Source organism: Teleopsis dalmanni, chromosome 2, assembly GCF_002237135.1.
Source record: "Teleopsis dalmanni isolate 2A chromosome 2, ASM223713v2, whole genome shotgun sequence".
Classification (NCBI taxonomy): domain Eukaryota; kingdom Metazoa; phylum Arthropoda; class Insecta; order Diptera; family Diopsidae; genus Teleopsis; species Teleopsis dalmanni.
Genome location: NC_051847.1, coordinates 216,552,235 through 216,566,652, shown reverse-complemented (window position 1 = coordinate 216,566,652; position 14,418 = coordinate 216,552,235). Strand labels below are relative to the sequence as shown.

The 14,418-nt window shown below is 25.7% G+C and overlaps 1 protein-coding gene across 1 annotated transcript; it reads left to right on the top strand.

The window, feature by feature from the left end:
- Positions 1 to 3,607: 3,607 nt before the first annotated feature.
- LOC119681696 (GATA zinc finger domain-containing protein 5-like) lies at positions 3,608 to 13,787 on the top strand. Its single transcript, XM_038094954.1, has 2 exons — positions 3,608 to 4,974; positions 13,320 to 13,787. Exons 1-2 carry the CDS (start codon positions 3,792 to 3,794, stop codon positions 13,394 to 13,396), a joined length of 1,260 nt encoding a protein of 419 aa, XP_037950882.1. The 5' UTR covers positions 3,608 to 3,791; the 3' UTR covers positions 13,397 to 13,787.
- Positions 13,788 to 14,418: the final 631 nt, after the last annotated feature.

Sequence of the window (14,418 nt, the reverse complement as noted above, 5' to 3'; positions counted from 1 at the left end):
TCGTTACTATTATTTCTTTTATTACGTCAGTGGCGCCCACTGGCGCCTGATGGTAAGCTGCTGCTGCCTTTCGTTGCTGTTAGCTGATTGCACGCAAAGCCAATTGTATCGCATGTGTGAGATAAAGAACGCCAGAAATGTTTGCAATGGTTGAACCAGCCAGAAAAACCACAAAATACAAAATTAAGTTGGAATAAATAAGAAATATTTTGTTGTAACGCCATACAAACACAACTATACATCGTACATGTTTGTTGTTGCGTGTATATGTTTGTGCAGATATACAATGATCAAACATAATAGCAATACCAAAAAACAGAAAACTGAAAACAAAAAAAATTTATACAAAAATAAATAAATAAACTAAAAACCGCTTTGACTTCTGGCTGGCGACGGCAATACATACAACAACAGCAGCGATTAAAAAAACGAAAAACAATATTAAACAACAACAATACGTCGCGACGTTGTCGGCTGATGAAGGCAACAACTTGTCAAGCTCAGTCAGTTAATGTTTTTTTAATATATTATCTTTTTCTCGTTGTTGTTGTTGTTGCCGCTGCTGTTCTGTTAAATATGCCAGTAAAATTTATTATTTTTTTTGTTTTTGGTAGTTGTTGATTCATTACTGTCGTTCTTGTTGCTGGTGGCGCTGACTCTGCCTCTGCCGGCAGTATTGTTGATGCTGATTTACTCTGTGAGGCATGTGTATTATTGCACTTGTGTACTTAGTACTTATGCTTTGCAGTTGCAGTAGCAGTAGCAGTAGAAAACTAATTGTGTAGTTGTGTGTGCGCATAAGTAATTTCAATTTGCAATTATCAACACTGCAATTTCTAATTTCAAAAACAATGCAGCCTGCTGTTGTGGGCTGCTTTTGTTTTTTTCTGCTTCTGTTTTTGTATTTGCACTTTTCTCTGATAATAAAATTGTTTAATTATTTTGTTAATTACTCAATATATTACTTACTGATAATGAAGATATAGACTTAATTTCTCATGCCTTTCAAAATTGATAGGATTCCAACTAACAATTCTATCAGTTAGTTGTGAAAATTTATTTGGAACTTTATAATTATATTGGGTACAATGGAAAATATTATTTTTTTGTACATTTTTTTCTTTAATTTTTTTTTTTATAAATTTTTTTATTTATTTAATTTAATTTTTTATTTATTCGAAAATAGTTTAAGAACTTTTTTTTTATATTAGTTATTTGTTTATGTTTTTATATTATTTATTTTTTTATATTAAAGAGGCTTTTTCGAACAGTAGTGAACTACAACAACAAAAAATCATTTTATATTAATTTAATTAATTGAATTTTTGGCTTATCATAAAGCTTTTTCAAGTATTGCCAAATACCCATTATCAGAAATCTTGGAAATAATTCTTGTATTTAATTATTTTTTTATGTTATTTATTTTTTTATGTTATTTATTTTTTTATGTTATTTATTTTTTTATGTTATTTATTTTTTATATATATTTCTTTATGTTATTTATTTTTTTATATTATTTAATTTTTTTATACTATTTAATTTTTTTATATTATTGATTTTTTATATCATTTAATTTTTTTATATTATTATTCTTCATATTTTTAATTTTTTATATTATTTAATTTTTTTATATTAATAATTTTTTTTTATATTTATTTTTTTTATATTATTTATTCTACTGATGTTATTGTTGTTTTATATTATTGAGTAGATATAATTTTTTTTAATATTTTTTTTAATATTTTTTTTATATTATTTATTCTTATTTATTTTTTATTATTATTATTTTTTTTTTATAAATGAAATGTATTTATATATGATTTAATTAGTTAATTATATTAGGAAATTTACACATAAATATTTTCTGTACCATTTACTAAAGTAATTAATTCAGATATTGAATATCTTATTCTTTTATTTGTGACCAAAAATATTATATAATATTTTATTAGCGGGCTAATTGCTCATTTGAATAGAAATTAAAAAAACTTAAAATTTATTATTTATATTTAAAAACAATTTATATTTTATTAAAATATTTTTACGACATTTCGACTATCTTCGGTAGTAATCTTCAGGGGAAACAGTTTCCCTGAAGCTGACGAAACACGGCTTACATGTTGACCTACTAGTTGAATTTCATTAGAATTATTAAGTAAACTTTTCCTCAAGTCGCTAAATTTACTGCACTAAACATAGACAAACAAACCAAGCACTAAAGACAAAATAATAGTAGTTTCACAAAAACTAGTAAAAGTGCTAGCTTTTGCAGCGCTAAAAACAAATAAAAGTGCTGATTAACAGTCCTTAAAATAAACAAAACTCAAAACTCTTCAGTTACGTTCAAAAATTTCTAAAATAAAATGTCGAAAAATATTTTCAATTGTAAGAACAAGTAAATAGAATTCAGAAGGTTACCTGACAGCGTTTATAGTTAATATACTTTTACATAATATGGATTAGTCTTTGATTTGAAGTATAAAAATCCAAATAATGAATAAAATCACAATTTTTAAATTTACACTTTTATAGTGTTGGACACCTTTTTGAAAACAATTAATTTTTGATAGTTGTAAAATCAAGCATTCATAATCGTTAAAAAATATTTTTGTTTACAAATAAACAATTTATTTCTTTTTACTTTTTTTTTGTAGAGTTTTTTCATTAAAAATAAACAATCATTCCATTATTTGGTGACTAAAGTTCCTTTCTAGACCTATGCGTTAACGTTTAGCAAAAAAAAATTATAAAATATAAAGAAATTATTTAAAGTCAACCATAATAGTTGAAAAAAAAAATGTTTGCAGATTGCATATAGTATTATATATATTATATATAATATGGCATTTGTTTCTTGTCAAATAAATTTTATATATTTATTAAATATCGGTTTTGTTATATGAAAAACTACTATTCTTGGCAAATAAAATTTATATATTTTTTAAATATCAATTTCCGAATATTAAAGAAACACGCTCGCGTCACACAACTGGAATAGAGTAGTTTTATAGTATCTATATCCATACTTAAATTTGACATTTTTCGATATGAAATAACGAATTAATTTTTTGCATTTTGCAAACATATTTTTGACACTATATTATATTTAACTTTTAATTTATCATAATTCTGTATTTTAGATTTAATTTATTTTTATTTTTTATTTTCAGCGCCTTAAATCGGTTTTTTAACGTAAATACCAACACATATCGAAAGTTATAAAAACAAGTGATAAAAAATATAATAAAAATAATTATTTAATAGTGCTTTTAGGCATATATTGTTAGTATATATGTTTGATTCGACTTAAGTTTCTAAAATAAGTGTTACCATATTAATTTATTAGTAAGCTTTATATATGATACAATATATAAAAATTGAAATAAATAAGAGTTGCGTTAATTTAACAGAAGGAAAAAATAAATAAATAAATAAATAACATACACGAATGTTGTATTCAAATTAAAGAAATAATTTTCTGTTCATATGGCTTTAAACGTAAATGTATTTAATTTTAATAATAGCTAAAAAGTGAATGTGTGATTTGAATTGAAAATTTGTACTATTTTAAAATAAAAATAAATTTAAAATTTTCAAAAGTAGTATTGCATAATAATTTTAAAATTATACGTTTGCCGAAAGAACGCGCGTTGTACCTATTTAACGTTCAATTGAAATTGTGGCGGAAAAACGGGTCAACGGCAAGTAATCAGCATAAAAAATTTGTCGGAACAAATAATGCGAATACGATAAGATAACATCGATGTTACCAACACATTTAATGTCTCTCCATGGTATTTTCACGCAAAAAAGAAAAACTATGGCGTTATGCGTCAGAAAATATGCAATTTGCAGCAAATGCGGATGGGACGAACAATCAGCCACCACAGCCGCATCGCCTTCAACCTCTACGCCACCCTCAATACCATCAAGAACAACAGTTGATACAACAATCCAGACAGTCATACAGAAATTGTTGCTTAAATTCGAACAGTTCGCCATTGGCGATAGTGTCGAATATATCACAACACCGCCAACAACAGTCAAATACTCCCCTGCCACCATATTCATCCGGGCCTTATGGAATGGACTGCTCCGGATCATCCGAAGTTCATGCCGATTACCTTATGTCGTTTCGTCAGCAATCACAATACACAACGGATGCGGAAACGGAAATTTCTGCATCAGCAACGGAATCAGAAGATCAAATAGCAGCAAATTACAAAATAACTGGCTGCGAATACGAAAACTATGGCGACAATATGTCCGTCGACATATGCGAACAATCCGACAACAGCAGTTATTATCAACTAAGTCAAAAATTACAGGAACAGGAACAGCAACAACAATTACAACAACATCAACTACTACAACAGCAGCAGCAACAACAACAACAACAAGTACGTCGTCCAACACTGACCAGTCAAACTTCAGCAGTTATAACATCGACTGTAACAACAATTGCAACGACCGCTTCGAATTTGGTGCGGAATTGTTGTGGAGGCGTATTTTCGTCACAATCGCGTATCGATATAACATGCCCGAACAACAACAATGCCAGCAACAACAATATGAAAAATCGTTACGAACAACGGCATCGCATGGGAACTCTAACCAAAAAGTCTGCTCTCACTTCAACGACTATGGCCAAAGAGTATTTCAATGCTCTGTTAAAGAACATGAAAAAAAGTCAAATATCGGCATTGCTGACAGCAGTCACGAGTCGTCGATCCGATCAATCGATATTAACATCGGACGCGAGAAATCGTTTAGCCGTGCACCAGCAATGTATTCTGGTAAAACGTGGTCTTATTATCGACGAAGAACCGTTCGTAGTCGTGTGTGCGCTTTTTCTTTGGCAAAATTTAAGAGACGCATCCGAACTGAAACGCTTGCCAATATGTCCAACAGAGTGCGATCCCGTCTATGTGTGTTGCAATCCGTTGCATTGGTTTCGGATTACAGAAACAACAGGTAAGCATTATAAATTCAATAATATTCGATATATGAATTACCGTATCTTTAATATATATATATAAATGATTATGTTCCTAACTAACGTTGTATTTAGTAACTGTGTATTCAGTAACTGTGAATTTTGTAATTGTGAATTTAGTAACTGTGAATTTACTAATTATTGGCATATTATTGTTTTTTCTTAACAATTTTTATGTAATTGATAAGGATTAAGTTATTTCTCTATAATGAAGTCTAGTTATGTATGGCAGTATGGCAGAAACCAAAAAATTTTTTAAGAGCACATATGATATATATGTATGTATATATTGTAATATTATGTATATATATAATTTACATTTTCGCTTATTGTTTTAAAATTTTAAATCGGTACTTTAAATATTTTTATATAGAAACTTATAACTTCTGTATATTATAGTTTCAAGATCATAGTTTCAAGATCACAGCTTTATTAGTTTAACTAAAGTTCCAGAAAATTAAAGAGTGAGAGAAGACTTAATATAACCTACAAGTTGTTTCTCTCTTAACAACATGTAATATTTAAATGTTATTTTTGACTGCTTTTAACTATTAATCATATCCATTAATAAAAACGTCCTTATATATTTCTATATGCATATATATACTACTACTGTAACTTATTAAATACAAAACTAAAATGTTAATATTCATGCCTGAAAATATTCAAACAAGAAAGGAAATGTCCTTCTTGTATAATTAGAAAATTTTTATTGTTGTATTCTACTCTTCCAACAAATTTAATATATTTTCTTAATTTATTTTTTCTTTATATCTTATTTGATATCAAAAATCTACTTCCGTTTCAAAGTAACCTTTTTTGACCATTATGAGAATATGTCTAGAATACTTATTACTGAAGACATGACTGGCTTATTTCCTTTTTTTTAATTTGAATTATTCATTCCATTATGTCGATCAGGTGCAAACTTGTAAAAGGTGTTAATTTTAGAACATAAATAAATATTATTTGTCATACAAATTAATTGAACCAATAACGATATGTATATGTACATACGCACAGGTGCATACCCGCAAGATACTTGGCTCATATCTTAACTTATTTATTTAATAATTTGACACTTAAATTTTATTTAAAGAAAATGAAATATATTTTTAATTTAATGGCTAGCTACCAGCACTGAAAGTAAAATAAAAAATTATTAACAATTGCTTGAAAAATAATTGGGAATGTAATTTGAAATTCGTAATTCCGTCGCCAACAATAATAATAACAGCAACAGCAACAACTACAACAACAACAACAATAACAAACAGCAACCAGCAACAAAAATTAACGAAAACGACGCGTAGATTATTTCCTGGCGCCAGTTTCTAAATTTACGCAAATAATTTAAAAAGAATTTCACCGCCATCACACACTTTCAAAATAAACTAAACGAAGTATTTTGCTTGACGAATAAAAAAATATCAGCGAAAAATTCACTAATGCTAAATAAAAGCAACAACAACTTACAATAATGCCACTATCAACAAACAGCAAACAACAAACAACATAAAAAATTCAAATTATTTCTGCTGTTCTTTCTAATGTATATACAATTTTGCAAGTAAAAAATGTTCGAGTATTAAAAAGCCCCAGTACTCTCACTCGCATTCGCATTCGCACTCGCACTCGCACCCATCCACTCACTAAACGAGCTAAGTGAATCTGTGAATAATTCAGCGCGAAAACCAATTCGAACGCATCAAGGTGCGAAGATTTTTATGTGCGAAAAATATGTTTTACTAGCGTTTAACAGAAAATGAATTTACATGTGAAATAAAAACAATCAAAGTTTTCATTTACAAAAACCAAAGGGTAGCTACTAGCAAAGAGTATATATACATAGAGTGTGCATCACTCAAAAAATCTTAAAAATGAAGTGATGGCAATTTCACAAAAATCGGTCGCAGAAATCGGGGAAATAGTATTTGAGTTATTTTTGTGTCATATGGACTAGTGCTCTTCACATTATTCGAAGTTTTTAAAAATTCGAAGTTCTTCGAATATTCGAATATTCGCATTTCAACGAAGTCTTCGAAGTTGGAAAAAACTTCGAAGTTTTTGTGAATTTTTGTTCTCGAAGTCTTCGAAGTTTAAATGTAGTGAAAAACTTCGAAGACTTCGAAGACTTCGTAAGCAAAAGGTGAAGTGAGAGCGCACAATGCAAACAAACGTGCATCACACAAATTATTTGAGGGATGAAAGCGTTTGCTTTGTTTGTACGGTTTTATGTTTTTGTTGTTATTCTATGCAGAAAATTAAAAACATGTTTTTTTGTTTTATTTTATTACATAAAATTTATTTTTTTATTTTATTATTAAATATGTATTATAATACATATTATTATTAAATATGTTATTATTAAATATTTTTTATATTAAATAAAAAATTCACATTTTAAATAACTTATATTTATTATTTATATTTAAAAAATTATATTTATGAAAATTTTTAATATAATATAAAATACATGAAAATTTGATGGAATTTCTTTTATACAATTTTGCTTATACACTAATTTACATTTTATTTAGATACTTCCTTATAATATTATGTATTTCTTTTCCTAGAATAAGGGATTTAAAATTTTTCCATAAACAGTAAAATAACTGTAACTACAACAAAACATTCAAAATTTTATAATGCAAAAATAAATTTGCGCTTGCCTGCGTGATCATCACAGCTCATACAGGTCAAATAATTAGGCATTAATAAGCAAAACTCATTTTTCCATAACTAATTTTCAAGATTTTAATTTGTGATTTTATTGAAAAGGAAAATGAAAACTTTTATAAAATTCCATTACTAATAAAATCCATCAATATCAATATTTTCATATTATTACGTATATATTTTATATTATATTAAAAATTTTCTCAAATATAATTTTTTAAATATATATAATAAATATAAGTTATTTAAAATGTGAATTTTTTATTTAATATAAAAAATATTTAATAATAACATATTTAAAAATAATATATATTATAATACATATTTAATAATAAAATAAATTTTATGTAATAAAATAAAACAAAAAAACATGTTTTTAATTTTCTGCATAGAATAACAACAAAAAACATAAAACCGTACAAACAAAGCAAATGCTTTCATCCCTCAAATAATTTGTGTGATGCACGTTTGTTTGCATTTTGCGCTCTCACTTCACCTTTTGCTTACGAAGTCTTCGAAGTCTTCGAAGTTTTTCACTACATTTAAACTTCGAAGACTTCGAGAACAAAAATTCACAAAAACTTCGAAGTTTTTTTCAACTTCGAAGACTTCGTTTACTATTCGAATATTCGAATTTCTTCGAATACTTCGTAAATTCGAATATGAACAGCACTAATATGGACTCGTTGTGACTCAATTTTTAATTTTTCAGCTTTAACATGCGGGAGAGTTTGGAGTGTTTAAGCATTTTATACTTAATAAGTTTTAAAGAAATTTGTATTGCTTTTCTGCGCTCTGAACTACAGTTGTTGGTATTTTTATGTAGAAAGGTGCATTTAACAATATATTGAGAAATCAAGAACAGCAACTAATGAAAATATCAAAGCAATAAATGTCTGCAAAAATACCAAAAAACTTATTTTTTGTCCACAATCCGTTTTTTTTCTTCATTATTATATAGAATTTTCTGTAAATCGAAATTTTTATTTTCAAGTTTAACTGAAACACATTTGTATAGAAGTAAAGAGCACAGTATATTTTGTAAATTATTGTATGTTATTCGCAATTGTATGAAATTTTGGCAAAATTGAGATTTCGTACAATTTTGGCGAAATTTGAACCCTTATAATTTTATATCTACTAATTGAAAAATTATTATTTTTTATATTTTTTACAGCTTAGGATATTGTTACCATTTTTAAATAAAAACATGTTTAAATTTTATTAACAGTTAAATTTAAAAGTGAAAATTTGCAAAAATCCCTCGTGTTTTTACGACTTTTTTCACTACAATCTAATACAATCGATACCCAAAAAATGTATACAAGTTTTCCATAAAATTTTTTCACTAATGCTAATGCCTAATGCTTAAGGATCACAAAAATTTGCTGTTCCCAGTCTATGTTTTGTATATATTTCAGATCTCAGAAATTACTGAATAATTATGCAAAATATGAGCTTCAGTAAACTTCATAAAGTTTAACAAAAAATTCAATAAGTAATAATATAAGGACAGTTATTATATTATAAATATTGCTTACGATGGCGACTATGATAATATAAGTGCAAACTACCTGTTCTTGTTGCGCTATAGACCACCCTGCTAATCCTTCTTTTATTGCGGTTTTGTTTTTAATTTTAATAGTTTATTGTTTTTTACTATTAAGTTATTTTTATTTTATTGCTTATTATTTATTGTAAAGGTTTTTAAAAAACAACATATTTAGGTAAAAAATTGCACCATATATAAATGGTGACTTATAATATCATATACATACGCTAAAAAAGTAGCCAACTGTGAAAAAAGTGAGGATAATGATAACAAGTGCCTTGATGATGTGCTTTCTTCTTCTTTGATAGAACTCTATGAAAATAACTCTAGGGTGTCTAGTAACTGTGCAGTAGAAGCCTACTCTGATCTAGAGTGCAATGACATCGAAAATTGCATTATATCAGATGCATTTTCCAATTCAAAGAACATAAATATTGATTTATTGTCTTTAAGATACACAATAGGGTACGTAGCTAAAAAATACTTTCAAAACGAAAGTATTCTTAGAATTAAATTAAATTGTAATATTGTAAATATTAGTAAAATAATAAAGAACAAAACATATAAAATAGTTTAATAAACGAAATATAAACATATTTAAATATACATACAAATTAAAGAAAACGAACATAATATAAAATGCATATATGTATATACATATGTTTTCATATCCAAAAGAGCATATTTATAACCAAAAGAGCGGTTGAGTGTGATAATGTGCACATATCAATGAAAATGCAGTCTCTTTGCACACATATAGTAAAAGGACTCAAATATTGAGTAATTCCTGGGTTTTTAAAAAACCAGTAGAACAAAATTTTTGTGACTGATATTTTGTTCGACATGCACACTCTATGTGTATATACTCTTTGCTACTAGTTACTTATCACTAGTTTCTTTCATGGTGACTAGTTGATTTAATAAATCCAACTTTTTAATCGTTTCTTAAATACTCTTCTTATAGCGAGTAACTATTAACATATACTTCATTATTTAAGAATCTTTATCTAACAATTGTAATCTATTATTATGGTATTAGTACTCGATTTTTTAAGTTCGCAGTCCATCTGTATTATTTAGGCATACCTATTTTATTTAACCTAATTAAGTGAAAGTTATATATAGCTATAAGTACAATAGTTAAATTTTCTCACCAACAAGCTACTTACTTGGATCTTAGACCCATCAGCCACCTACTCTTGTAACATAAAAGCCAACGATAAAGGTGTTAGTATCTAATATATGAAATGATTTATAGGTTATCAGAATTATCTATATTTTCTACATGCATTATTTATTCTATTACCAGTGTAGAATAATTCCTTTTGTATTATTATTTTCATATATATTTTTATTATTATATCATAATTTTTGTTTTGTATAATTAATATTATTTTATATAATATATTATAATTTTTTTACTATTTTTATACAGTTATTTTAATTATATTATTGTTTTATTATTATTTTTATTATTTTATATTATTATTAATAATAATATTATTAATTTTAAATTATTTTATAAATTTATTTTATTATTATCTTTCATATTAAATATCATTATTTCATATTGCATATTATTATTACCATATATTTATTCTTGCGATATTATTTTATATATTGTTTATTATTATTATTTATTAAATTATTATTTTTAAAAAATTAGATCTTATATTAATTTTTTTATTTAATTATTTATTATAATTTATTAATTATCTTTATTTATTTTAATTTATTTATTTATTTTATTTTAATTTATTTATTTATTTTATTTAAATTTATTTTAATTAATTTATTTATTTTAATTAATTAATTTATTTATATTAATTTACTTATTTATTTTAATTTATTTATTTATTTTAATTTATATATTTTTTTATTTATTTATTTTTTACATTTTACAAAACATTATTTTTTTATACATATTATTTGTGTTAGTTTTTTATTGTAATTGAGTAGTTTAATAACGTTATATGTAGATGTATTTCAGAAAATTCTATATTTAGATATTGACCAATTAACAGTTATTTTTAATTTCATTATTATTGTTATTTATTCAACATTGCTATAATTTTTTTTTAAATATTTTTACATTGTTATATTTTTGTTAACCAATTTTATTATGTTTTACTGTATATTGTATATATTTTTTTTCTATTCTATATTTAACAGGCTTTTTATTATGGTTCATTATTATTATGGTAATATGTTATTAATGGTTTAATGAATTTTTGTTTTAACATAGTTTTATTATTTTTTTATTTTTTTTATCATTTTTTTATCATTTTTATCATTTTTATTATTTTTTTATTATTTTTTATTATTTTTTTATTATATTTATTATTTTTTTTAATTTTTATTTTTTTTATTATTTTTTATTATTTTTTTATATTATTTACTTTTATTATTTTTATTATATTTTTACTTTTATTATTTTTATTATATTTTTACTTTTATTATTTTTATTATATTTTTACTTTTATTATTGTTATAATATGGTTTGTTTTTTTGGTGCAAAATATTTGATGATATTTTTTTAGTCACCATTAAAAATATTTGTCCTACAAAAATACCATACATGAATGAGTTCAGTAATTATTATTCTTCATTCTCCTTAATGTGTGTAATCCATTCATATTATAATAAACCCAGTTGACTCTTTCTTAATACATCATATATCCTTAGTCCCTAAATACTAATAACGTTGTGTATGTTGTGTATGTGTGTATGTTTGGTGGTGTCTCTGAACAAACATTCCCGCATTTTCTTACTTCTTTGATGTAATCCAGAGCAGATGTTTAAAAAAAAATGTTCAGAAATATTTTTAAAAATTAAAAAATAAACTTTTTAGTATATAAAAATGCATTCTTAATAGCTCATTTAAATCAAACAGAATTTAATACATATGTATGTATTTCGTATAATTTATCTACAATTTAAAATGTATATTTGTAAATAAAAAAAAAATCATGCTCAAAATCCGAAGTATCTTTTTAACTTTGTACTTGTATTTCCGGTTCAATTTTTGTTATGACAGGCATCTTAACATCTTTAACGTTCATTAAAATTGAAATTCGAGTAAAAAATATTTTCAACAATAATGAAAATTCTTTATATCCATTGTGCAGAAGAAAAGAAAAAAATATTAATAATTAAAACAGAAATCCAATTCAAATAAATTTTGTATCTAATCATGTTCAGATATTCATAAAAGCATAGTTAGTACGCTATTTGTCTATGTTTACATAGCGAGTTAAGTAGCTAGCAGCTAGCAGCTAGTAGGCTAACGAGCAAGTAAGCTGTTTCGCTTCGTTCATCTATAAGCAATAAAAGCGCTCTATAATAAAACTTAATAGCGCATGGAATAATAGAACGTGTGGTCGATGGCGCCTATTTGCTTGGCGCCACATAATACATTTACAAATATACTTCGCTTTGGTTTGCTTTGCTTAACTGCAAATGTGTTTGAAACAAAAATTTGTGCATTTCAATGTGTTCGTCGTATCTATACACACGAAAAAAAAACAAATAAATAAATAAAAAAAAAAGTATCTCACTCATTCACTTTGTACGTGGATTAAAGCGCTATTCAAAATATTTGAAGTTAACGAGTTGAGAGAGAGCCTATATTATTACGGGTACTACTGTCACATATACACACAAATATACTATTGTATATAAATTTTTTTTTGAAATTAGCATGTGCATGAGAATATATGAATTTGTTATCATTAAAGCACTTTCTGTACAAACAAAAGTGATTTAATTCAAACTTAATAACACATTAAAAACAAATAAAACTATTCAAAAATATAGTGGTTTTTTTTCCTATAAAATTCCTTTCAAATCAATATTTATTTCCTATTTAAACATGTAAGACTCCTCGTGTACGTAGGCTACTTAGTTAACACACATTTAAATATACTCGTGTAGCTATTCTTATATACATTACAATATTGTATGAAAAGCAAGTAGATATGTTTGTTGCTTCTTCTTGTGTTTTATTAATTATGATGGCGCAGCTGTCGCATCACGGTCAAGAACATAAACATAGTTAAGATCAACGTTTAATATTTACTCTTTCAAAACTAGCATGGGTAATGGTAGCGCAGGCGTTGAAAATCCATAAGTGGCGATATCATCGTCTTCATCATCATCGCAATCATTAGCATGAATAATACAAAACAAAGCAGCGTAAAACAATATTAACTATACATCCTACCTACCTACCTGTTTTTGAGCCGAACGAACAGCTATATCAAGGCATGCGAATCGAAGCCAATGCAGTGAATGTTGCTGTGGAATCTCAACACCACAAACGTAAGCAGTCTCAGCACAGATACCGGCGCATGCGTAGTTAGTTCTTTTAACCAGAAAAAAACTGTCTTCATATTGTTACCTTTAAGTAGAAGTATCGGAACAAGACAAACGCAAAGTAACCTAAACATATAACTAAAGATAAAAAAGTCAGAAGTATCTTTGGTTAGAACAAGTTTTCTACCACTTGTATTGTTGGTTCGAAGGGTTACACTAACGTTGGGAACCCTTTTTTTTTAAACATGTGATAAACTTCTTAGTAAACTTCTTAGTAACTATTTATAAATGTACATAATTTTACACATGAAATGAAGTAATAAAATAATAATTGTATAAATTATGAGTCTTTATATAATTGTAATAAAAATATTAACAACAAATTGCATTTTTTATTTAACAATATTTTGGTGCTGTATTACGAACAAAAGCAAAAAATAACTCTCCTATTAATCCTACATTTTCCATTTATGTACAAATATGTACATAATTGAATGTATCAATTAATTTAGTTATAACATCATTTAATTATTTAAATGATATTGTATTATATCGGACCACCTGTTACGGCACTGTCCAGCGTTATCCGGATCCAGCACATGGAAAGCTATGTTTAACTAATTCTACAATTTCTCAATCAATGCGCGTGATTGTTTAGACGACAACTGACCCTGCCTCTATCACAATAGCTCGGATGAGGAACTTAGAAAATTGTACTGTATATAATAAATAAAACAATGTCAAGTATATATGATATAAATTATATTATATATTTGACGTACAATGACTTGACCACATTTTTAATAAATATAATTAGCATAGCAAAACAGAAAATTACAAGTTCCAAATATATGAAATGAGAGGTTTATGAAGACTT

Excerpts from the sequence above, each read along its gene's own strand:
- LOC119681696 (XM_038094954.1), top strand. The coding sequence starts at position 3,792 with ATGGTATTTTCACGCAAAAAAGAAAAACTATGGCGTTATGCGTCAGAA. Across the intron at positions 4,975-13,319 it reads TCGGATTACAGAAACAACAG|CATGGGTAATGGTAGCGCAG; the intron begins GTAAGCATTATA and ends TTTCAAAACTAG.